The 22,759-nt window shown below is 45.6% G+C and overlaps 2 protein-coding genes across 2 annotated transcripts in view; one reads left to right on the top strand and one right to left on the bottom strand.

The window, feature by feature from the left end:
• Positions 1-1,984, top strand: part of LOC135523993 (vesicle-fusing ATPase-like) — a 78,284-nt gene extending 76,300 nt beyond the window's left edge. The window contains exons 20-22 of the mRNA XM_064951065.1: positions 298-353; positions 461-527; positions 643-1,984. Coding sequence (XP_064807137.1) covers positions 298-353; positions 461-482 — 78 coding nt within the window. The 3' untranslated portion in view covers positions 483-527; positions 643-1,984. The remainder of the gene's footprint in view (positions 1-297; positions 354-460; positions 528-642) is intronic.
• Positions 1,985-4,150: 2,166 nt separating this feature from the next.
• Positions 4,151-22,759, bottom strand: part of LOC135525208 (proto-oncogene Wnt-3) — a 40,788-nt gene continuing 22,179 nt past the window's right edge. The window contains exons 2-4 of the mRNA XM_064952939.1: positions 9,334-9,575; positions 6,004-6,269; positions 4,151-4,630 (exon numbers count right to left, since the gene is read on the bottom strand). Coding sequence (XP_064809011.1) covers positions 4,151-4,630; positions 6,004-6,269; positions 9,334-9,575 — 988 coding nt within the window. The remainder of the gene's footprint in view (positions 4,631-6,003; positions 6,270-9,333; positions 9,576-22,759) is intronic.

The following is a 22,759-nucleotide window of genomic DNA, read 5'->3' as shown; positions in this document are numbered from 1 at the left end:
TCTCCCACTCGGTTAGCCAGACATAAGACCCACTCTCCATGCTGTGACTATTCAGATTGCCAGATGTATCACTCCCTCCTGTCGCCCTACCTTTGATTCTCTTCCCTCCAAACCTTCCCAGCCAATTACAGACAGCCCTGCAGGCACCTGTGCTGTGCTGGCCCCAGGCCCACTGAGAAACATCTGCAGTCTACTTTTAAACAAGTTGTTGGAAAGGAGGTTATATAGAAAATGTAGGCGAAGATGGGCACATGCCCAAAGAGCGCTAACAAGCGTGTGTGTGTGTGTGTCTTCCAGATGGATCCTGAATACAGAGTTAGTAAGTTCCTTACCCTGCTGAGAGAACAGGGAGCGTAAGTAGAACACTCTTCTGTTCCGTCCCCTCACACCACCTCGTTCTTGTTTGGGTTCGTTGTTGGTTGACGGATTTAATGAATGTATGTCTCCTTGCTCCCCACAGGTTGGGTTCTGTACCCATCTAAGTTCATGGTGGAGCTGCATTGCCCAGCAGTTAGCTGCCTCTCCCAGTAAGTACTTGAACAAAGCGTAGAGCAGGGCTGTGTTAGAATAAAAAAAATATACAGATTCTCCCTCTTTCTCTTCCTTCCTGTTCTTCTAACTCCCTCTCACCTTTACCCTCAGTGGCTGAGGAGCGGAAGCCTGGGTGCTGTCCATCCCCAACGCTCCCCGTGTAATCTCTGTACCTCGTGTTTCCATGGCAACACCGAATGACCCAGCCTCTTCCTCATCAACACGACCTCTCGCTGTGTGTAAATTTAAGTGAGAATTAAGCACTTGTTCTGTGTACAATTTTTATTTATGATTCAAATGGCACACTATTCCCTATATAGTGCACTGCTTTTTGACCAGAGCTCTATAGGTCCTGGTCAAAACAAGAGCACTGAATAGGGTGCCATTAGAGATGCATCCAAAGTGTTGTGATCTGTGCTGCTCGCACTCCGTGGGATTTTATGTATAAAAAGCAAAAATAAGGTGGTTGTATGTTTATAACTAAGTCGGTGTTAGATGAGGAAAGTGTAAGCACAAACGTGTATACGATGACCTATTGTGAGTTCGATATTACGCGTGTAGATCTCTAATCATTCCAGGAAATGATGGTTCCAAGCCTTTACCCTTAGCTCTGCTCACTTTTTGGTTTTTATTGTTTTCATTTTTGACTCTCTTTGTTTTATGAATAATTGTCATGGATACTTAATCATGTTACAAAAAATATTGATTAGATAGTAACTGGAAAAATGGATCCATTTTCAGACCAAGTCCATTATAGAAGGGAACCCCCCCCCAACCACGCCTGATATTCCTGTCGAAATTGTTTCTGTATCATGCTGTTCTCTATGAATGACCTCTGTTGTGCCTTTGCCTACTGGTGGATGGCCGTGCTGTTTCTCTGTGGACAAGAGGCGAGGGAGTGATAAGTGGAGGTATACTAGGTTTAAAGCATATCGTTGTTACTCTCTGCCGTTACTGGTGGTCCTCAGTGTTTCTGCGGTGTTGTGAGCTGTCGTTCAGCCTGTGTAGCTAACAGAAATAACATCCTATGCCAGAAAGTGTCTGCCTTATAGAACAGGAGAGATGTGGTTCTTTTTCAGGATGGCACTACCCACTTTTGACTTATGAACCCATGTGCCTTATCTCTACCTCCTAGTCCTGATACATCAGAGTCTCTGTACACTGTTCTGTATAAAGGCTATATGCCCGACATTATAGCTCGCCTCCCCCCGTCCCCAATCCGTGTGCATGCCTAACACACTGCCATTTATTTACAGAAGTACAGTATGCAGGTTTGTTTCAGATAAACACAATTCAAGTGTAAATGTATGGATATATCAACCAGATGTATACATTATTTGCAGTGACCAGTGTGCTTTTTTTTTCTCTAAATCTATTTGTAATGAAGTCTTGAACGCTGTAAAACTTATGACAAGTTGCAATTGTATTATCGCAATAAAATTGGACACATGAACATTTCGTACAGTACTTTTCTAAGTGTGTGTGTGTGTGTGTGTGTTATTGATTGATGCAGATGCACTTGTCATTCACCTATAGATTTTATCAGAGAGAAATGGACTTGATCGAGACAAATTGCAGACCTTTCACAGAGTTTTAGAGCCGATTGAGACATTATTTTGAGTTATAGTGAGGATCGGACTATTTATTAAGCATGGATAACTGTCTATCACAGTTTGGGACACCATCGCAGCTTGCCATTTAAAAATCAGTTCAAAAGTGTTATGTGCAATGTCTATATACATGATTTGGTAAGGAAATGTAGAGGAATCGATGCTTACAAACTGAAATGATTAGAAAAGTACCTCTGGCTAAGAAGCAAAAGCATGAGACAGTAATTTGTTCAAATATATAATCTTAGTTCAGATATATACACGTTGTATAATAAATAATATTTATAAAAACATAACATTTTCAGATTATAAAATAAAAAGGGAATTATTAACTTTAAAACCTTTGTACAAAACTTTGGATATAGCGGGCAGGAAAGGAAGGAACGACAAAGTGCCCTGGTAGGGATGGCTTTTTAGAGGGTGACGCAGTTGCTAAGCTGCCGTATGTCACAGAGAGGAGCCTATACTACCTGGGGTAAATTGTATTTTTTTGTTACATATAATGAATAGGAAGCACGTAGGACTGTCAGAACATGTTGTGTGGAAACCTCTGTTTATCCCACGTGCCTGCCATCCCTAACCCTTACACCCGTCACTGGCAGTCGGCACAGCTGTATCCCAATAGGCTTACATCACCTTCTTACCCTCGTCTCCTCCATTTGTCTCCCACAGACACGTCGTCTCTGATCAAGTTTCCAACATATTGCTTCTATTGTCAAGACGTTTCACATCACTGGCAATTAAGGGAAGGAGATGAGGAAAGGGGGCTATTGATGACTTGACACTTTCTGCTTTCTCCACTTGTCGTCACCTTTCACTTAGAACAAGGACCTCACAGCACTATGAGGAACCTAATGAAATGGACCGTCCGTGTGTTCGATACAATTATAATCTCATTGTCGTAGTATGACCCACTATTAGTATAATTATTCATTAGCATTGGGCCTCTTGCGAGTGCAACATGACCTGGTGATCCATCAATTCAATGTTAATCCAATGAAGTGCGACCTCTTAAACCTGAACCCTCTACCTGTTGTTTGTCGTGAACGTTTTCTTCTCTATGACGTATCGTTATAATTTCCTCAAAGACTGTAAAGGGAAATTCCAGAAAAGTGTATCTGATCTTGAGATCAACAAGAAGAATGCATTTGCTCTCATAAATAACAATTGCTAAAGTTTCACCTCCTCCAGACAGTTGGTGTACAGCTGAATAGTGCATACAGGTGCAGAAGTGTCCGTGAGTGGAAACAAGCATGTTTGGTTCCTGCACATGCCCCTTCCTGCATACCACGTCCAGTCCCGGCCCATTGCTAATATTTCAGAATTATGGGGCTATAAAATCACGCTCTAGCACATCTTCCAGGCGTCTCAGCTAGATGACTGCTGCAGTACAGTACCAGTACAGGGGTTGAGAAAGTGGAGATTTCATCCGCTCAGTAGCTTAGTTTAGAAGGCCAGGGGTCCAGTAACAGCCCGCTCAGTAGTTAAAAGGGGTAGGTTCCTGGGCTGCCGCCGTGTGTTCAGTACGGTTTGGATTGACGAGTGACGTCGGGGAACTGCTTTCGTTCACAATAGTCCACCAGCCAGGTGATTGACTGGTGAAATCAGGTGTTAGTTAAAAAGGATGTCCATTCGATAGCAATGGTCTGGAAAGTCATTGGTTACTGCAATCACTTCACTTTCCGTACTACAGCTGTGTGTGTGTGGGGGGGGGGGGGGAATAAATAAAGAAGGGGTCATGGCCCAATGCTGCAGGAATGTGAACTGGTCAAACTGACTGAGCTTGTTCCAATGGACATGGGCTGTCCCATATGGAGGATGCAGGGCTTGGAAGAAGGATATGAGGGACATTTTTATCACAAGGGTCCAGAAGTATGGAGTTCCAGTACAGAAATGCCACTCCCCATTGGTGTCTGTCTGTACTTAAGTCTGTATGCATGCGATGAATGCAGTGTGTCTGCGATGGCCGCTGTGGTCCATCATTCTGTCCGAGCGAGCGCACAAGGCTCTCACTTGCACGTGTGCACGTCGTAGACGCGCACACACTCCTGGCAGCTGACGTAGCAGCACCAGTGGAAGATGCAGTGGCACTTCTCCTTGCGCTTCTCAGTCCGAGTGTTGTGGCCCCTGCCGCAGCAGAGCAGGTCGCAGCCCTCGATGCCGTGCGAGGACACATTGCAGGCGCGGTCGCGCGTGCCGAATGAGCCCGTCTCCGGGTTGGGCTCGCAGAAGTTGGGCGAGCCCTCGTAGTAGACCAGGTCGCGCTCCGTGGGGTGCTTGAAGAAGGCGTACTTGGCGCGCAGCGTCTCCACCCAGCCGCGCGACTCGCGGTGCTTCTCCACCACCATCTCCGAGGCGCTGTCGTACTTGTCCTTCAGGTAGTCGCCCAGCATGCGGAAGTCGGGCTGCGCCCACCAGCATGTTTTCACCTCGCAGCTGCCCGACAGGCCATGGCATTTGCAGCGCAGGTGCATGTGGTCCAGGATGGTCTGAGAGAAAAAGAGAGATGAATTCACCACAGTGTACAGTAAATGTGATTGGTAGCTTGTCAATATAACACATTCTGCCTGACGGTGATTTGTTTAGTCTGGGTGTCCGTTTGTTTAGTCTAGGGGCATGTTTGTGTTGTCTATCACCCTTATTGTTTAGTCTTTCACCAGAAAGCCCATTTTGAACAACTATTCTTATCAATAACCTGAGTGACTACTGAGTACCGACCTGTAGGTTGAGAACAACATGCTACCTGGCTCGGTCTACAGCTGTTGTTCAGGCAGCTGTGAAACAGAGGCAGGCATTTGTAGCGTGCAGCCGCTAATTCATTCTGAAGTCACTGCGTTAACGTGAGCAAAGCTCTCTTCACCTTTGTTTAGATTTGTTTTGCTTTAATTCCCCAACTATATTTAGCTGCAGAATTCCCCCAGCTGTGGCGGAAGGCAGGTGTGTTTGGCACCTTTGGGCGAGAGGGGAGTGGGGGTGGAAAGGTTCTTAGTTCTGACATCATGTCCTGAGCTTGTCAGGCCCCTGGCATCTCCCAGGGGACCCGAGGTAAACAACGGAGCGTGAGAGGGCCAGGTGGGGCGGCTGGGATCAGGGTTGAGAGAGAGAAAGGGGTCCTGACTGGGCTGCCTGCCGTTTTGCATCTCCTGTGGTCTCCCTGCTCCTGTCTAGTCAGATCAAAGGACTGCCTTGTTGCCGTTGTGGTCTCTCCAATTGCCCCTCAGCATGTTGGTGAGAAGTAGCTCACCAGATATTGCACTGAGCAATGACAGCAGCGAGTGATGGTTTAAGTCCGAGCTGATTCCCTTCTCTTCCCCCTCACACTAACTCTTGTTATTTGTCTCTCAGGGAATTTCGGTTAGGAAAGGCAGGGGCATTTAAAAAAAAATTTTTTTTACATCAGATAATTACCCAATCATTCAACTTGAAGTGCTACTTTTCAGGCAGGAACTCGCAGAAATGTGGACTAAACTTAAGTCAAATACCAAAATCCTTCCTGTCATAGAATTAGTAATCTGGTACTGTAATGTTTACTGTGGATAATTCCATCCGATTGCCAAACAAGCAGATCTTTGTTCATTGTATCTTTGCTACTGTGCTTTTTTATCTTTCTTTAGTTACAGGCCTGGGTGTGTTCAGGGTGTGTCCTGTATCATTGTCTACTGATATATGTGTACTGAATATACTTAAGTTTATACACTGCATCCCGCTTGGCTGTGTAGTAAACTGTGGTACATATGTGTATTTACATTACGTGCATGCCTTTGTGTTACCAACAGTTGTATAGTTAACTGTATAGCGTGTACTACCAATATATCCATGCTAGCTGTGCAGTACAGTAAATCCTCAGTGTAGGTCTATTTACCGTGCGCCCTGCTTCGTTGTTGTGCCGATTCATAGCCGAGCGCGCGTCGGGGCGGTTCTCTCTGGCATCGGCAAACTCTCTGGACACCAGCACCCCGAACTCGGCGTCCTCGCTGCAGCCGCCCCACTTCCAGCCCTCCCCCGGGGGACCCTTGTGGTGGGAGTCACAGCCACACATGGTGGACGTGCCCTCGGCGCAGGACCGAGTCACAGCAAACGCCACTCCCGCTGAGGCGACGGCGTGGACGAACGCCGACTCTCTGGTCGCTAGAGAGAAAAAGATAAGAGTACATTAAAGGAATCAATCTTTCGTGCCACATCTTCTTAACGCAGCAAGTTTCACTGCTGCCAACTTCAATACGGCAGGGTCAATGAAAAGGATACTGCAAGAATTTAAAAAAAGATTCTGAGACATGTCCGTGAGAGGAGTTAAAACATTAGACTCTGATCACTACCTATGACTTTTGGAACACGTCGTAGCGATGGCTACAGTAGACAGTGTCCCCTGGCTGTGACATCAACCTATTGTGGCTGGTGTCAGTCGGGCCTAATGCTCAGTGAGATCTCGGTGACCTCCTGTCATCCCCGAGGTGTGCTGTTTTGCATCTGGATAGTGTTTCAGGAATGTTGTCCCCCTCTCCCCCCTCCCTCCCTCCCTCCCTACCTCCCTCCCTCCGTCAGAGCCCACAGGGCCTCTGGGTAGAAACTGAGCAGGCCATCTGCTCTGCTCTGCTGCTGTGTTCGTGCTGAGAGATGGAGTTACGCCTCCTTTGAGCGCAACCGCTTATTATGTAACCAGACACCATTGTTTCGCAATCACAGCACACTTACTGTGGGTTCATCCATTTCTCTGCTGCACCACCTCAGACTGCACACACGCACACACAGGCAGGCACGCACACACACACACACACAGAGGCAGGGACGCACACACGAACACACACACAAACCCGGAGGGTAAGGGGAGGGCCTACTCCCTGCAATGGATTCACTGTTAAATCTAGGGAGGCCTAGCCCCCCTAAAACGGACTGTAGTTAGTAGTGTTCTCTACTACATACCTGCAGGACGTTAGTTACTCTACAGTGTAAGCCGATCTACAAGTCTTTGTAGTGCTGATTTGCATTAAACAGAGAGAATCATAATTGAAAAAGGTGTAGTCTGGGTTGCCAGGGGACATTTCATGCGTTCATAAAGTGAATTAGTGTTCGCAGCCTTTCATGAGGTTACCCTTTTTTATTTTAGCATTTTAAGTTACACATCCTTTGTTTGAAATGAAACCTTCATGTGAACGGCTGAATAGGGTCATAAGTTCATAATAGGGTGAGAGGTCATATGGCTGCTCTGATGGGAAATCCGGGGAAGTGGAAACGTATTAAAAGTCACTAGATTACCACTAAACATCACTTCTTATCTACATGAAAGCATGTCGCACACTATCTAATCAGTTAATACATCTTCTAAACGTATAGTCACTAAACCATGACTAAAGAAATTGTCTCAAGTGTCCACAATCTACATTTCCCCCCCCAGTGTGCTTCATTCTAAGTGAACAGCTATAAAGCAACATTTTTGTGCTAAAACCTGTGAATGTTTGTTTGATTGGATCACATACACCTCTGGTTGGGAGGCGACCGGGAGTCCCAGCTACCCTGGCAAGTCCTGCAGGGCTCTCCACAACAGGGGCCTGTGAGCTGTGGGCCCCTGGAGCTCTGGTTGTCAGCCAAGGCTAGCGCTGCTCCTGCTACCTGCTGGGCCCATCAATCCGCCTTTGTTTCCCTTGTGTCACACTGTATTACCCACACAAAGGGCCCAGCGACTCACGCCCCCACAACTCCGCTCTGCCCAGAGCTGGCATTCCCTTAACCCCCCCCCCCCAACACCCTCCCTCTGCCACCACCCTGAAACACCATCCTCCAATACCACCACCACCTCCACTCCCCATTTCCCCCATAGTAGTTAAGGTGGTGGTGGACTGGTATAGCCACCCTGGTCTGGGGCCCCTTCCATCCTCGCCAACCCCTTGCCCGTCACTCCGACTCAGGCTGCCCCCCTCCCTCGCCAGCACCCCCTGCCTTCCTTCCACTTCACCCCAACGTGCCGGCCCGGGGTAGGTTGGGAGATTCCCTTTCAGCCTGTTTTCATGACAGAGTCAAAAGGGCGTGTGAATGGAGCGTCCGTGGGAGCCGGGCTGTGTGAGGCGCGCACTGGTCTTCATGCACAGTAGGGGTTGAGCTGAGCCCCCCAGCCCTTTTATATTGCCTGTAATCTCATTTGGCCTCCCCTCTCCCTTTTTATTTATTTTATTGAGGAGAGCGAGGGAGGTTCACACTGCCCATTCCTGCCCAGATCCCTTCCCCTCTGACACACAGTCTAATTCATTTCCAATCAGCAGCCTCACTCCACAACACAAAAACCCATCTTCATCATTAGGGATTTCAAGGCGTACTCCGAGCACCCCGGGTTCTGTTTTTGTGCGTTCTGTGTTTTTGCATCAGATTGTTTAAAGCAACCAGTCAGTGTCAAGACCGTCGGTGCTTAGTATTTAGTGTGAAAAGCCTGATAGATGATCTCCAGTGTGTCAACTGTATCAACTGCGTATCAAATTGAATTGTGTGAGCTAATCTTGAGCGATTCACAACACCGACTAACCTTCTTTCACTGTCTAAAAACGTCAGCGAGGTTGGGAAACCCGGGAAGAAGACACACAAACTCAAAAGACGCGATGTTGAAGGTAGAGCGGTGGATGGACGTTGAATCATCTGTCCCTCCTTGTATCGGCGCTCATTTCTCAATGCAGTAAGGAAAGGTGTATAGATAGTACTGTTATTACCCTGCCAGTCATTTGTCAGCCGGAGCACAGGGGATAGGCAGTGCTCAGCTGCAGAATAGCGGGTTCTACTATTCCTATGTCAGCTTGCTGTACTTTCCTCACACTTGTTCACACTCTTTGTTTCCCGTTTTCTCACTGACATGTCCTTTAGTGTTTTTATCACCGCCGTGAGAAAAGGTAGAACCGGCAAACCCCTAGAACCTGCAAACCCCCTAGAACCTGCAAACCTCCTAGAACCTGCAAACCTCCTAGAACCTGCAAACCCCTGCTGAGGTCAGATTATCTCGTGTTTTACAGAGGAGTCCAATATCATTCTTGTTGTACATCAATTTGTTTTTTTGTATGTTTTATATGATACTAGGCTGTCATTCATATATCCCCCCAAAAATATAGAAATTATATACCTCATATAAATACCTCATTAGTAGTATTAGGACATTGGGGAGAGGAGTATATTTGTATTCTTTAGACAAACAGTCCTGTTAGAGTAAGAAGCCTACCCTTGTCCAGCACAGGGCCGAAGATGGCTAGGTTGTCCTTGATGGTGGTACAGTTCCAACGCCGGCCCCTGAACTGGTGCTGGCACTCCTGGATGCCCAGCTTCACGCCCTCGGCCACGCTGGGCATGATCTCGATGTAGTTGCGACAGAAGCGCAGCTGCTTTGGCACCAGGCCAGGGATGGAGCCGCACAGAATGGGTTGGGAGCCCAGAGACGAGTACTGCTGCCCCAGCGCTAGGGACCTGCAACACACAGAGAGAGGGGAGGGGTGTGGGGGGGAGTATGTCATGTACCACCCCAGCCAGACATAGTATCACTACCTAGCGCCTACGCTACACAGTCTCCCACAGTCTCTCCATACAGCTTTCTAAGGAGAAGCTATCTATAGGATCTGCTGCCATTGAGTAAAATAGAGTGCCCTCTCTGAACTCACTGCCTCAATGAGAGGGAGCGTTATACAGTATATGCCAGGGGAGGCCCTCCACAGAGGCAGATTGTCCCAAAAAAGAGGATTGCCTCTCAATATACAAATGTAGCTTTTTTGTCCCAGTGGTTTAAAATATTCTGTGCTCATAGTTGGATTTGCAGCCGGTGGCGTTGATTTTAGTTTTTCTGTGGGGAATGGTTTGACTTGGTGAGTGTTATTGACTTTATGAGCGCTTAATGCTGTGGAAGTGAGTGCTGCTACCCCACCCCCCAGTAACAGAAGCTAATAGCCCCTCTTCAGGGAAGGGATATGACCTATTCGTATTGACTTTTCAAAGTGCTCCCTCTTGTTAGCCTCCAGAGACCCTGATGATTCGAAAGATAACACACACACGAACCTGTCTGTTTGTTTCTCCTCTGGGGAAGGCCCCATGTACAATAATAAGACACAAACACACCAGTGGCTCATTTCTTTGTTATTCGTTTGTGGTTTACCTATTGATGATATGTGATCTGTGTCTGTGTGATTTAAGATTGACTGGGTGTGTGTGTTTGTGTGCAGTTCACTGTGTGGTAATGGGCATAAGGCATTCCTAAAACTCCCGGTGCCTCACTTTGGGCTGGCATATAAACTCAGCCATAAAAGAAATGTCCCTTTTTCAGGACCCTGTCTTTCAAAGATAATTCGTAAAATTCCAAATAACTTCACAGATCTTCATTGCAAAGGGTTTAAACACTGTTCGCCATGCATGTTCAATAAACCATAAACAATGAATGAACATGCACCTGTGGAACAGTCGTTAAGACACTAACAGCTTACAGACGGTAGGCAATTAAGGTCACAGTTATGAAAACTTAGGACACTAAAGAGGCCTTTCTACTGACTCTGAAAATCACCAAAAGAAAGATGCCCAGGGTCCCTGCTCATCTGCGTGAACATGCCTTAGGCATGCTGCAAGGAGGCATGAGGACTGCAGATGTGGCCAGGGCAATAAATTACAATGTCTGTACTGTGAGACGCCTAAGACAGAGCTACAGGGAGACAGGACGGACAGCTGATCTTCCTCTCAGTGGCAGACCACGTGTAACAACACCTGCACAGGATCGGTACATCCGAACATCACACCTGCGGGACAGGTACAGGATGGCAACAAATGCCCGAGTTACACCAGGAACGCACAATCCCTCCATCAGTGCTCAGATTGTCTGCAATAGGCTGAGAGAAGCTGGACTGAGGGCTTGTAGGCCTGTTGTAAGGCAGGTCCTCACCAGACATCACTGGCAACAATGTCACCTATGGGCACAAACCCTCTGTCGCTGGACCAGACAGGACTGGCAAAAAGTGCTCTTCACTGATGAGTCGCAATCTCAACGCTGTGCGTTACAGGGAAGACATCCTCCTCCCTCATGTGATACTCTTCCTGCAGGCTCATCCTGACATGACTCTCCAGCATGACAATACCACCAGCCATACTGCTCATTCTTTGAGTGATTTCTTGAAAGACAGGAATGTCAGTGTTCTGCCAAGGCCAGCGAAGAGTCCGGATCTCAATCCCATTGAGCACGTCTGAGACCTGTTGGATTGGAGGGTGAGGGCTAGGGCCATTCCCCCCAGAAATGTCCGGGAATTTGCAGGTGCCTTGGTGGGGTAACATCTCACAGCAAGAACTGGCAAATCTGGTGCAGTCCATGAGGAGGAGATGCACTGCAGTACTTAATTGGTATTTTTAAATTACTTATGAATGATCTTGATACTGATTCCCTGACCTGTCAATGTTTTTAATTTGCTGTTTTTGATTTTGTTATACTCTTGTGAATTCTATGTTTTTTACTAGATTACTTGTAGTTTTTCATGTTGTTTGTCTGTAATTTTTGTAATGACTTGGTGCTGCCTATCTTTGCCAGGACGCTCTTAAAAAATAGATTTTAATTCTCAATGAGCCCTTCCTGGTTAAATAAAGGTTTAATAATAATTTTTTAAATGCAGCTGGTGGCCACGCCAGATATTGACTGTTACTATTGATTTTGGACCCCCCTTTGTTTTCGGCGACATATCGTTCCATTTCTGTTAGTCACATGTCTGTGAAACTTGTTCAGTTTATGTCTCAGTTGTTGAATCTTGTTATGTTCATACAAATATTTACACAAGTTAAGTTTGCTGAAAATAAACATAGTTGACAGCGAGGACATTTCTTTTTCTGCTGAGTTTAGATGTGCCTAAACATGGATTAATCACCACAACGAGACAGCCCAGATCAGCCAGGGATGCCAGAAACCATTATAGTTTCATTGAAGTAATTAATTTTAATTGACAGATTTTCTCCTAAGATAAGGGGGGGTGGGTGATGTTTGCTATGTCCATGTTTTAACATGCTTACTATGATGACAAGCTCAAACAAAACTGCACAGCGTCTTCCAGAAGTTGTTATCTTTGCCATAAAGTAGTTATGGGATTTTGTAGTTTTATTGTTTATTTATTCAAAGTGTATGCCACTTTCATAAACACAAAAACATGCCCTTACCTACCTACAGATATAGGACCTGTTGAGGTTTTTCCTGCACACCAGGAAATGCAAACTTGTAGTGTATTCAAGGTTGAGAAAATACTAATGAAAAATGTACCAACCCCTACAAAAAATGTCCATGAATTATAATCCACATAATAATTCACATTTCTTGTAGTCTAAGGCACTGCATCGCAGTGCTAGAGGCATCACTACAGACCCGGGTTCGATCCAGGGCTGTATCACCACTGGCCGTGATGGGGAGTCCCATAGGGCGGCGGACAATTGGCCCAGCGTTGTCCTGGTTAGGGGAGGGTTTGGCCGGGGGGGCTTTACTTGGCTCATCTAGCGCTAGTGACTCCTTGTGGTGGGCCGGGTGCCTGCAGGCTGCCCTCGGTCATCAGTTGAACAGTGTTTCCTCCGACACATTGGTCCAGCTGGCTTCCGGGTTAAGCGAGCTGGTGTTAAGAAGTGCGGTTTGGTGGGTCATGTTTCGAAAGACGCATGACTCGACCTTCGCCTCCCAAGCCCGTTGGGGAGTTGCAGAGATCAAAATTGGGGAGAAAAGGTCATAAAAAATAAAATAAAAAATAAAATAAATAAAAAATAAATGTTTTATAATAATAATAATTCACATTTCCTGTTGCTGCAGGATTATTTTCCCGCTGTAGCAAACTGGCTCAAATTAAGATCCTACATCTATCTGTATGCGATGTGGCGCAATCCCCCTTGCACCACATCTGCATTGCTGTAGATTTTAAAGTGATGCTCCAGAGTTTCAGGCAGATATTTTACAAATTCCAATTTATACAATATGTTACGAATTTGTAAGTGCTTAAGATCCCAGACTGCATCTTTACGTACTGTAAGCTAATTCAGAGACAGAACATTCACAATCCTTATCTGTTTTATGACATTGCTAAACTGTATTGCTTTTTTTATCAGCATACATAGACATTTTTGAGTTTGATACAGCTCGAACACAGCAATGGATATTATGTTTGTAGTTCCCTGGCTGATTTGAAGTACAACTGTGACTGTGTGTTTGAGTGTAAGATGAGAGCTAGCTAATGTGTGTGTGTGTGTGTGTGTGTGTGTGTGTGTGTGTGTGTGTGTGTGTGTGTGTGTGTGTGTGTGTGTGTGTGTGTGTGTGTGTGTGTGTGTGTGTGTGTGTGTGTGTGTGTGTGTGTGTGTGTGTGTGAGATAAAGTGAAAGTGTACTGTCAGTGCTGTAAGACAGAGAATCCAGGGGCCCCAGACAGGGCCAGCGACACCACACTACACGGCAGCAGGATCAGCGAGAGAGGCCTTGCCAATGTAACTGCAGACACTCTGACACTCTGCCGAGCCTGGGCTGTCTGAGTGCCGCTGGAGGCCTTGAGTCAGGGAGAGAGAAAGAGGTAAGCAGAGGGAGACAGAAAGAGAGAGACAGAAAGGGAGAGGATCATGGGGGAACAATCACTGCTGATCAGATCAGAGTGCCACTCGGGATGACCTCAGGCCCCCCGCGGGGCGCAACCCTATCACGGCAGCCTCTGACTCTTACAGATTAGTGCGCCGCTGCACCCCACCCCACCCTGACACAAAAGCCATTGAAGTGAGGGGGGGAATCCCCCCTCAGAAAAGTTCACAGCTCATGTGCGCTTTGCTTTCTCCCCCCTCCTCCTGCCACTCACTTTTTGTTTTTTGATCTCCTTTGGAGTGCAGGTGAGCATTGTTACAGCAGGCTCCCATGTATCACTGCTTGCCAATGGGGCTTACCCACTGAGACAGCAGGCTGAATGGCTTGGCTATTAATGCAGCTGAGCTGAAGGAACATGTGAGGCCGTCAACAGCCATCAATGCCTGGTCTTCCACATGTGGTACTAACTGACCTATAATGTTCAGAAAGCTCATGCAATTTCTGGACTTAATAAAGATGTGAGGCAAGACTGGTGACGATATCAAGGTCCATTATAGTAAGCAGTCCTATCTCAAAATACAAAAATATGCCAGACAGGTAAAGCTACAGTAATTTCGCCTGCATTCACCCAGGTTTCAGACCGCTAATTCCTTTCAATGCTTGGGGTTGTTCTTTTAAACCGCACCTGAAATATGTGTTCGTATTCACAAATACCTATCCAATGAGATCAACTGAATTAGTTCCCTAACATTTCATGTTCCCTTGCACGAAAACTGACTTCTGACTGATTTGCTGGTCATTTGGGAGTAATCATTATTCATCTATCCATTTTTTTCTTCTGTTATCCATTAATTTAAGGTCGTATTTACTCAGGGGCGAGCAAAAAACATATGAACTCATCTGCCAATCCCAGAAATCCCACTGAATTCAAGTGTTGCTGACTTCACTCTGTCTGGAGTGACTGAGTGACTAAGTAGCGTAATTACACAGTCTGCTAGCTGTGCTACTGCACATCAATCACCCAGTCTGCCATGGGGCGGACCTGAGTGGATGCCCTGGCCCTGCATGGAGTTGCCTGCAGTGTTGGAGCCGATCCCTGGCAAGGCAATAGCCAATCGGCTCGCCTCCCCTCTCCCTGGTCTGTTTGCTGCAGTGGTGATGCACCAGTTTCGGAGGCAACGTGTGGATGTCTTGATGAAGTCAATTACTTAACCACACGGGGCTTACTTGTGGACATAGCGTGTTTAGACTACATGCTGAGGCTCTGCGTGTCGATTTTATTTTGTTTATAAAGGATGCGCCTCACTTTGTCTGTGACGGTTTGAGATGAAAGCAAGGGGTGTCTTTGGCTAGGTGCTAATGAGAGTCTTAGACCTGAGGGGAAGTCTGTGGGTGCCAGGTGTATGGCGCGCACACAGAGCGTTGTGCGTATATCAAGCGGAGCATGCCTGCTTTGCCTCGCTTATTGGAAGCCAGGAACAACGTGTCTGAACCGAGTGGGAGAGGAGCACGAGGCATTGCCGGGGGAATCCGCTGTAGGGGAGTAGACAGAGGAGCAGAAACTGTGGGGCTTGGCAGGTGCATGCCTAGGCAGGTCTATGACTGTGGGGCCTCCTCTGGCCTTGGGGGGTTTAGTGCTGCTGGTTGGGGGGTTTCTCAGTATCAAAACCAACCTGAAGTGAGCACATGGGCCACTGTAAACCACAGACACAAAGAAGAGGAAACAAAGGGATTCCACCACACACTGCAGAACAGTTGAAATTTGGACATATCTATGAAGGATATTTTCACAGGGGCAAAGCCTCTGGTAGGGTTGCGATTCTGCTCCATATGTCTTCTATGAAGGTTTGCTCCACCACTCCCGTTGCGGCTGAATAACCTTTGATTCAATCACTATGTGTGGCTGGAATGTTTTGCAGCCATTTCTGTTGGAGGTCTACACCACAGGGGGTCAACATGTTGTACTTGTCTAAGAGCAGACAGATGAACTTTCTCTTTGTGACAGGTACTCCATGTCCAGAGGCACAGAAAACACTGCGCCCCTTCTGAACTAGCTAATGCATGACATCTGACCTCACTGCCGTGGGCTTGGTGGCCTGTAAGAGTGGGTTTGAAGTTTGTGACCAGCTAGAACTCCTATCCTATCGTCACTTTGACCTCCCAATCACGCATTCGGCTCACCACCAGTCAAGGATAATCAAGTAACATGTGTAGCCCTTCTCATCTCCAATAGTATGAGACCAATGTCAACTGTAACATGTGCCACATCATTCAGTGGTATTAGGCCTATAGGCTGACTTTGTATAGGGAGTAGGCATAATCCTGACAATGATGTCATTATGATAATGCTATTATATACCATGTCAACACCTTTCGTCTCTCAATATGCCCATTCTCTTTCATTTAAAGTCAACTAGGCAGGCTATCTAAATTCACCAATATTGCTAGTTTGTCACCCATCCACCCCTACTACCACACTACGTCCATCCAATACAAGAACAGGACACTGATAAGCGGGCCTACTATGTCATTTGGTGTTTTAAATGGCTTCAGTCATTATATTAGTAGCCGATACACATTTCAACTAAGCCTATTTAGGATTTCCAAGAAAGCTTGTAGATTTTTGTTGATAACGTCATAGCTCAATTCACTGTTTCGTTGGAGCCCTCCCCATGAGGAACACTTCAGATACTAGACTTGTGGTTGCTTGGTCCATTAGTGCTTACTTACTTGTTGATGTAAATAGCCTGCCCTAACACATTTTTCACTCTGCAGGAAATGTCCGTCAACGAGTTAAAATAACGTTCATCGACATGGCGCCACATTTAGGTTCGGATGAACCTGACAGGTTAGGATGAACCTGACAGGTTAGGACGAACCTGACAGGTTAGGACGAACCTGATAGGTTAGGATGAACGTGACAGGTTAGGATGAACGTGACAGGTTAGGATGAACCTGACAGGTTAGGATGAGCCTGACAGGTTAGGATGAACGTGAAAGGTTAGGATGAACCTGACAGGTTAGGAGGAATCTGACAGGTTAGGATGAACCTGACAGGTTAGGATGAAACTGACAGGTTAGGATGAACCTGACAGGTTAGGATGAACGTGACAGGTTAGGATGAACCTGACAGGTTAGGATGAACCTGACAGGTTAGGATGAACCTGACAGGTTAGGATGAACCTGACAGGTTAGGATGAACGTGACAGGTTAGGATGAACCTGACAGGTTAGGATGAACCTGACAGGTTAGGATGAGCCTGACAGGTTAGGATGAACCTGACAGGTTAGGATGAGCCTGACAGGTTAGGATGAACGTGACAGGTTAGGATGAACCTGACAGGTTAGGATGAACCTGACAGGTTAGGATGAACCTGACAGGTTAGGATGAACCTGACAGGTTAGGATGAACCTGACAGGTTAGGTTAGGTTAGGATGAACCTGACAGGTTAGGATGAACCTGACAGGTTAGGATGAACCTGACAGGTTAGGATGAACCTGACAGGTTAGGATTGACAGGTTAGGATGAACCTGACAGGTTAGGATGAACCTGACCTGACAGGTTAGGATGAAGGTTAGGATGAACCTGACAGGTTAGGTTAGGATGAAGGTTAGGATGAACGTGACAGGTTAGGATGACAGGTTAGGATGAACCTGACAGGTTAGGATGAACCTGACAGGTTAGGATGAACCTGACAGGTTAGGATGAACCTGACAGGTTAGGATGAACCTGACAGGTTAGGATGAACCTGACAGGTTAGGATGAACCTGACAGGTTAGGATGAACCTGACAGGTTAGGATGAAACTGACAGGTTAGGATGAACGTGACAGGTTAGGATGAACCTGACAGGTTAGGATGAAACTGACAGGTTAGGATGAATGTGACAGGTTCGGATGAGCCTGACAGGTTAGGGTGAACCTGACAGGTTAGGATGAACCTGACAGGTTAGGATGTACCTAACAGGTTAGGATGAACGTGACAGCTTGGGATGAACCTGACAGGTTAGGATGAACCTGACAGGTTAGGATGAAACTGACAGGTTAGGATGAAACTGACAGGTTAGGATGAACCTGACAGGTTAGGATGAAACTGACAGGTTAGGATGAAACTGACAGGTTAGGATGAACCTGACAGGTTAGGATAATTTGATTAAGGCTAGGAAAAGGGTTAGCTCAAATGCAAAAATGATCCCCGACGCAAATCGAAAATATCTAGCGACAACCATGCCTTCCCCGAGAACAGTCTTGGTTTCCACTAATGGCAATGGATTCTGCTTAATTTAGGCTGCATTTGTAAGCTAGCGGTTTACCAAACCGATATAGTATTAAATAGAACCGCCACTAGCCTATGTGATATTTGAAAAACAAACCAAGAGCAAACCGATACACGCTATTCAGACAGGACAGTACCGTAGCCGAACCCTTACCTAACCGTAACCATTTTAAATGTCAACTTCAAGTGTGTAGAGAAGTCCCATGGATCCCGGATAGTACAGACCCTACCAAACTGGACTGATGGACTGCACACTATAACAGGGAAACTGCTGAGGCAGGAGCATGCTGTCCGTTTCCTCCCGTGCTTTTGTTACGGCTTGTAATCTTTCCCCTCACATTTGGCCTACAAGAAAACACACCACAAACACAAATTGTAACCTTTCACCTTGCGAAGTTATCATGTAAGCATGCAAGCAAGCAATGTTACAGTGTTGGGGTCGATTCAGTTTTCCATTATAGATTGACAATGAATTTAAGCTACTGCTCTCTGGCAAGGATAGGCCATTTGGCTCGAGGCTCTGCTAGGGGTTTTAAAATGTTTCTTACCCAGGGACCCCTGCCCAGGTAAACCTGAGACCAGGGACCCCGATCGATCATATGTTCGCAACAGCAAAAAAGTCACATCTTATCATCAGGCGAATGATACTAGTAAGTAGGCATAGAAGTCATCTGCATTGGTAGACAGTTTAATTCTTTTAACTTCACAGTTCATTGGACGAGGAAATGTCAACTCTAAACACAGTCTATTAAGCTAGAAAGGTATCATGGAGGCATCGAGAACATGTTTCTGTTGTAAGGCCTTTATAGGCAAGTTTTCTGCAATTCTACACTTTTGTTCATTGAGATGAGAGAAAAATTTGAGAAAAACATTTTTGATGCACATTTCAAGCAATTCTACACACTGGCATGGAGCTAAGAGATAATTTTGAAGTTCTAATTTCCTGCAATTCTATGCATTTTGCTTAATGCTGTGTTCCTCTGCTCAAACGTTATAACAAACTCAATGGGCATGTACCATGAATGTCTGTTTTTTTTGTATTTAGTACTCTTCCTGACTTTTATTTGATTGTTAGTAATTAAAGATGGTTATTCAAAAATATTTATAGTTCAACATCTTTTCTGCATGCGTTCTATCTGGTTTTGGTTACTTAAATTGACACTGAAACTGTTTTTCCATCCTGAAAATGATCACTTAGAAGGCCCACATAAGAATTATCTCTACAGAAAACCCCCTGTAAGTAACTCCAATGACTGTAGTGACCTCCATATTAAATTAATAGTTTGAGATTTTGGCAATGAAGCCCTTTATCCACTTCTCCAGTGTCGGATGAACAAGAACAGCTAGCATGCTAACTGTTCCTGTAGACTTCCAGTCATTGCGCTAACACTGGTTTGCATTGCCATGTGAAAATAGCTCTAACTTCCTTCATACCGGACGCAGAGACATAAAAATGGTATCCATGACGGTATTCTGTTGCAGCTAGTGATAGTCTTAAAATAATAATTTTTCACATGAAAAAATCCCCACAAATATATATTTTTTAAATAAACAAATATACGGACCCCGTGCAGTACCTCCAGACCCCTGTTTGAAAAGCCCTGGGCTAGGCTACTCACACACATGACGCTACACACATGCAACAATAAAGACTTTTAATGAAGAGCAGAAACTGTAGGCCCTACAAAACTGACAAACTCACCTTAGCTTGAGTAAGGTGTAGGCAGCAAACAATATTGTCAGGAGCCTATTACTGTCTTCTGAGATGACTGTGAGTATATTTAAAGTTGACTTTTTTTGTCGCAATCTTGCATGTCCAATGTGTTATGGAAAATGCTATGTTTTCCTAGGAAGAGAGACAGAGCAAGAAAGAGGGAGAGGAATTAGAGAGAACCAGCCTGTCACAATCCATCCTCAGGCACTGTTCATAGCTCCATGGAAAGTAGGGTGCGTGTGCGTGCCCATGTGTGTACAGTGCGTGCGCGTGTGGACAAGAGAAGCTGGAGGGCGGGGTGGTTTGCTCTGTTGCTACTTGTACTCAAAAGTCTCACTATCATGCCATGCATTTAGGTGCACACATGGCAAGATACCCTGTCCTAGTTATTGTACAGTTTTTTTTCTGCATGGAAAAGTAGGGGAGAGTGGGTTAGGTTAAGGGTTAGTTGAGCCACCCCTTGTTTCTAGGAAACAATACACAAAATGAATCAGGTGAACAAATATTTAAGAAGAGCCTGTTAGGAACTAACAACATGGAAAAAGTGGTATATAAGTTAGGTCCAAAAAAACATATTTTTACAAAGTCAAATAAATGTATTGTGTTATAGTATTCATGATGCTTGTATCTAAATCAAGGTAGATAGTTGTAAGATTGTTTTATTCATCAGTTGGGGTCTCTGTACACTACAATATGAGATCATAAACCTAGCATGAAAGTGCATACTTGTATCTGTGTGGGGTAATATAGTCAAAATGTTTGCTTTGGGGTTAGGTGAGCCAATGGCCACCATACTCCATATACACAGTGGTGCAAAAAAGTATTTAGTTAGCCACCAATTGTGCAAGTTATCCCACTTAAAAAGATGAGAGAGGCCTGTAACTTTCATCACAGGTACACTTCAACTATGACAGACAAAATAAGAAAAAAAATCCAGAAAATCACATTGTAGGATTTTTTCTTTTGTTGTTTTTTGTTGTGAATTTTACCCCTTTTTCTCCCCAATTTCGTGGTATCCAATTGTTGTAGTAGCTACCTTATAATTGGTATCCAATTGTTGTAGTAGCTACCTTGTAGTACCTATCTTGTCTCATCGCTACAACTCCCGTACGGGATCGGGAGAGACGAAGGTTGAAAGTCATGCGTCCTCCGATACACAACCCAACCAAGCCGCACTGCTTCTTAACACAGCGCGCATCCAACCCGGAAGCCAGCCGCACCAATGTGTCAGAGGAAACACCGTGCACCTGGCAACCTTGGTTAGCGCGTACTGCGCCCGGCCCGCCACAGGAGTCGCTGGTGCGCGATGAGACAATGACATCCCTACCGACCAAGCCCTCCCTAACCTGGACGACGCTAGGCCAATTGTGCGTCGCCCCACGGACCTCCCGGTCGCGGCCGGTTACGACAGAGCCTGGGTGCGAACCCAGGGACATTGTAGGATTTTTAATGAATTTATTTGCAAATTATGGTGGAAAATAAGTATTTGGTCACCCACAAACAAGCAAGATTTCTGGCTCTCACAGACCTGTAACTTCTTCTTTAAGAGGCTCCTCTGTCCTCCACTCGTTACCTGTATTAATGGCACCTGTTTGAACTTGTTATTAGTATAAAAGACACCTGTCCACAGCCTCAAACAGTCACACGCCAAGACCAAAGAGCTGTCAAAGGACACCAGAAACAAAATTGTAGACCTGCACCAGGCTGGGAAGACTGTATCTGCAATAGGTAAGCAGCTTGGTTTGAAGAAATCAACTGTGGGAGCAATTATTAGGAAATGGAAGACATACAAGACCACTGATAATCTCCCTCGATCTGGGGCTCCACGCAAGATCTCACCCCGTGTGGTCAAAATGATCACAAGAACGGTGAGCAAAAATCCCAGAACCACACGGAGGGACCTAGTGAATGACCTGCAGAGAGCTGGGACCAAAGTAACAAAGTCTACCATCAGTAAAACACTACGCCGCCAGGGACTCAAATCCTGCAGTGCCAGACGTGTCCCCCTGCTTAAGCCAGTACATGTCCAGGCCCGTCTGAAGTTTGCTAGAGAGCATTTGGATGATCCAGAAGAAGATTGGGAGAATGTCATATGGTCAGATGAAACCAAAATATAACTTTTTGGTAAAAACTCAACTCGTCGTGTTTGGAGGACAAAGAATGCTGAGTTGCATCCAAAGAACACCATACCTACTGTGAAGCATGGGGGTGGAAACATCATGCTTTGGGGCTGTTTTTCTGCAAAGGGATCAGGACGACTGATTCGTGTAAAGGAAAGAATGAATGGGGCCATGTATCGTGAGATTTTGAGTGAAAACCTCCTTCCATCAGCAAGGGCATTGAAGATGAACCGTGGCTGGGTCTTTCAGCATGACAATGATCCCAAACACACCGCCCAGGCAACGAAGGAGTGGCTTCATAAGAAGCATTTCAAGGTCCTGGATTGGCCTAGCCAGTCTCCAGATCTCAACCCCATAGAAAATCTTTGGAGGGAGTTGAAAGTCCGTGTTGCCCAGCAACAGCCCCAAAACATCACTGCTCTAGAGGAGATCTGCATGGAGTAATGGGCCAAAATACCAGCAACAGTGTGTGAAAACCTTGTGAAGACTTACAGAAAATGTTTGACCTATGTCATTGCCAACAAAGGGTATATAACAAAGTATTGAGATAAACTTTTGTTATTGACCAAATACTTATTTTTCACCATAATTTGCAAATAAATTCTTTAAAAATCCTACAATGTGATTTTCAGACATTTTGTCTGTCATAGTTGAAGTGTACCTATGATGAAAATTACAGGCCTCTCTCATCTTTTTAAGTTGGAGAACTTGCACAATTGGTGGCTGACTAAATACTTTTTTGCCCCACTGTATATTATGATTTACATTTTGTTAGAATTATGCATAATATACATAGTATCTTTGCAATGTGTCACGCATTTCAACACAAGATAGTGCATTTTATTGTTACAGAGAAGACATCATCATGCCGCGTGTATACAAACATGAAACAAGCAGGGGTCTAGCCTCCCTTCAGGTTCTTAAGAGAGCAGCCAAGGAAGTGAGTCCATTCCAACAGCTTCAAGGGATGAAAAATTGACTGAATGAC

This window comes from Oncorhynchus masou, chromosome 31 (genome assembly GCF_036934945.1).
Source record: "Oncorhynchus masou masou isolate Uvic2021 chromosome 31, UVic_Omas_1.1, whole genome shotgun sequence".
Classification (NCBI taxonomy): domain Eukaryota; kingdom Metazoa; phylum Chordata; class Actinopteri; order Salmoniformes; family Salmonidae; genus Oncorhynchus; species Oncorhynchus masou.
This window is presented reverse-complemented; position numbering and strand designations above follow the sequence as displayed.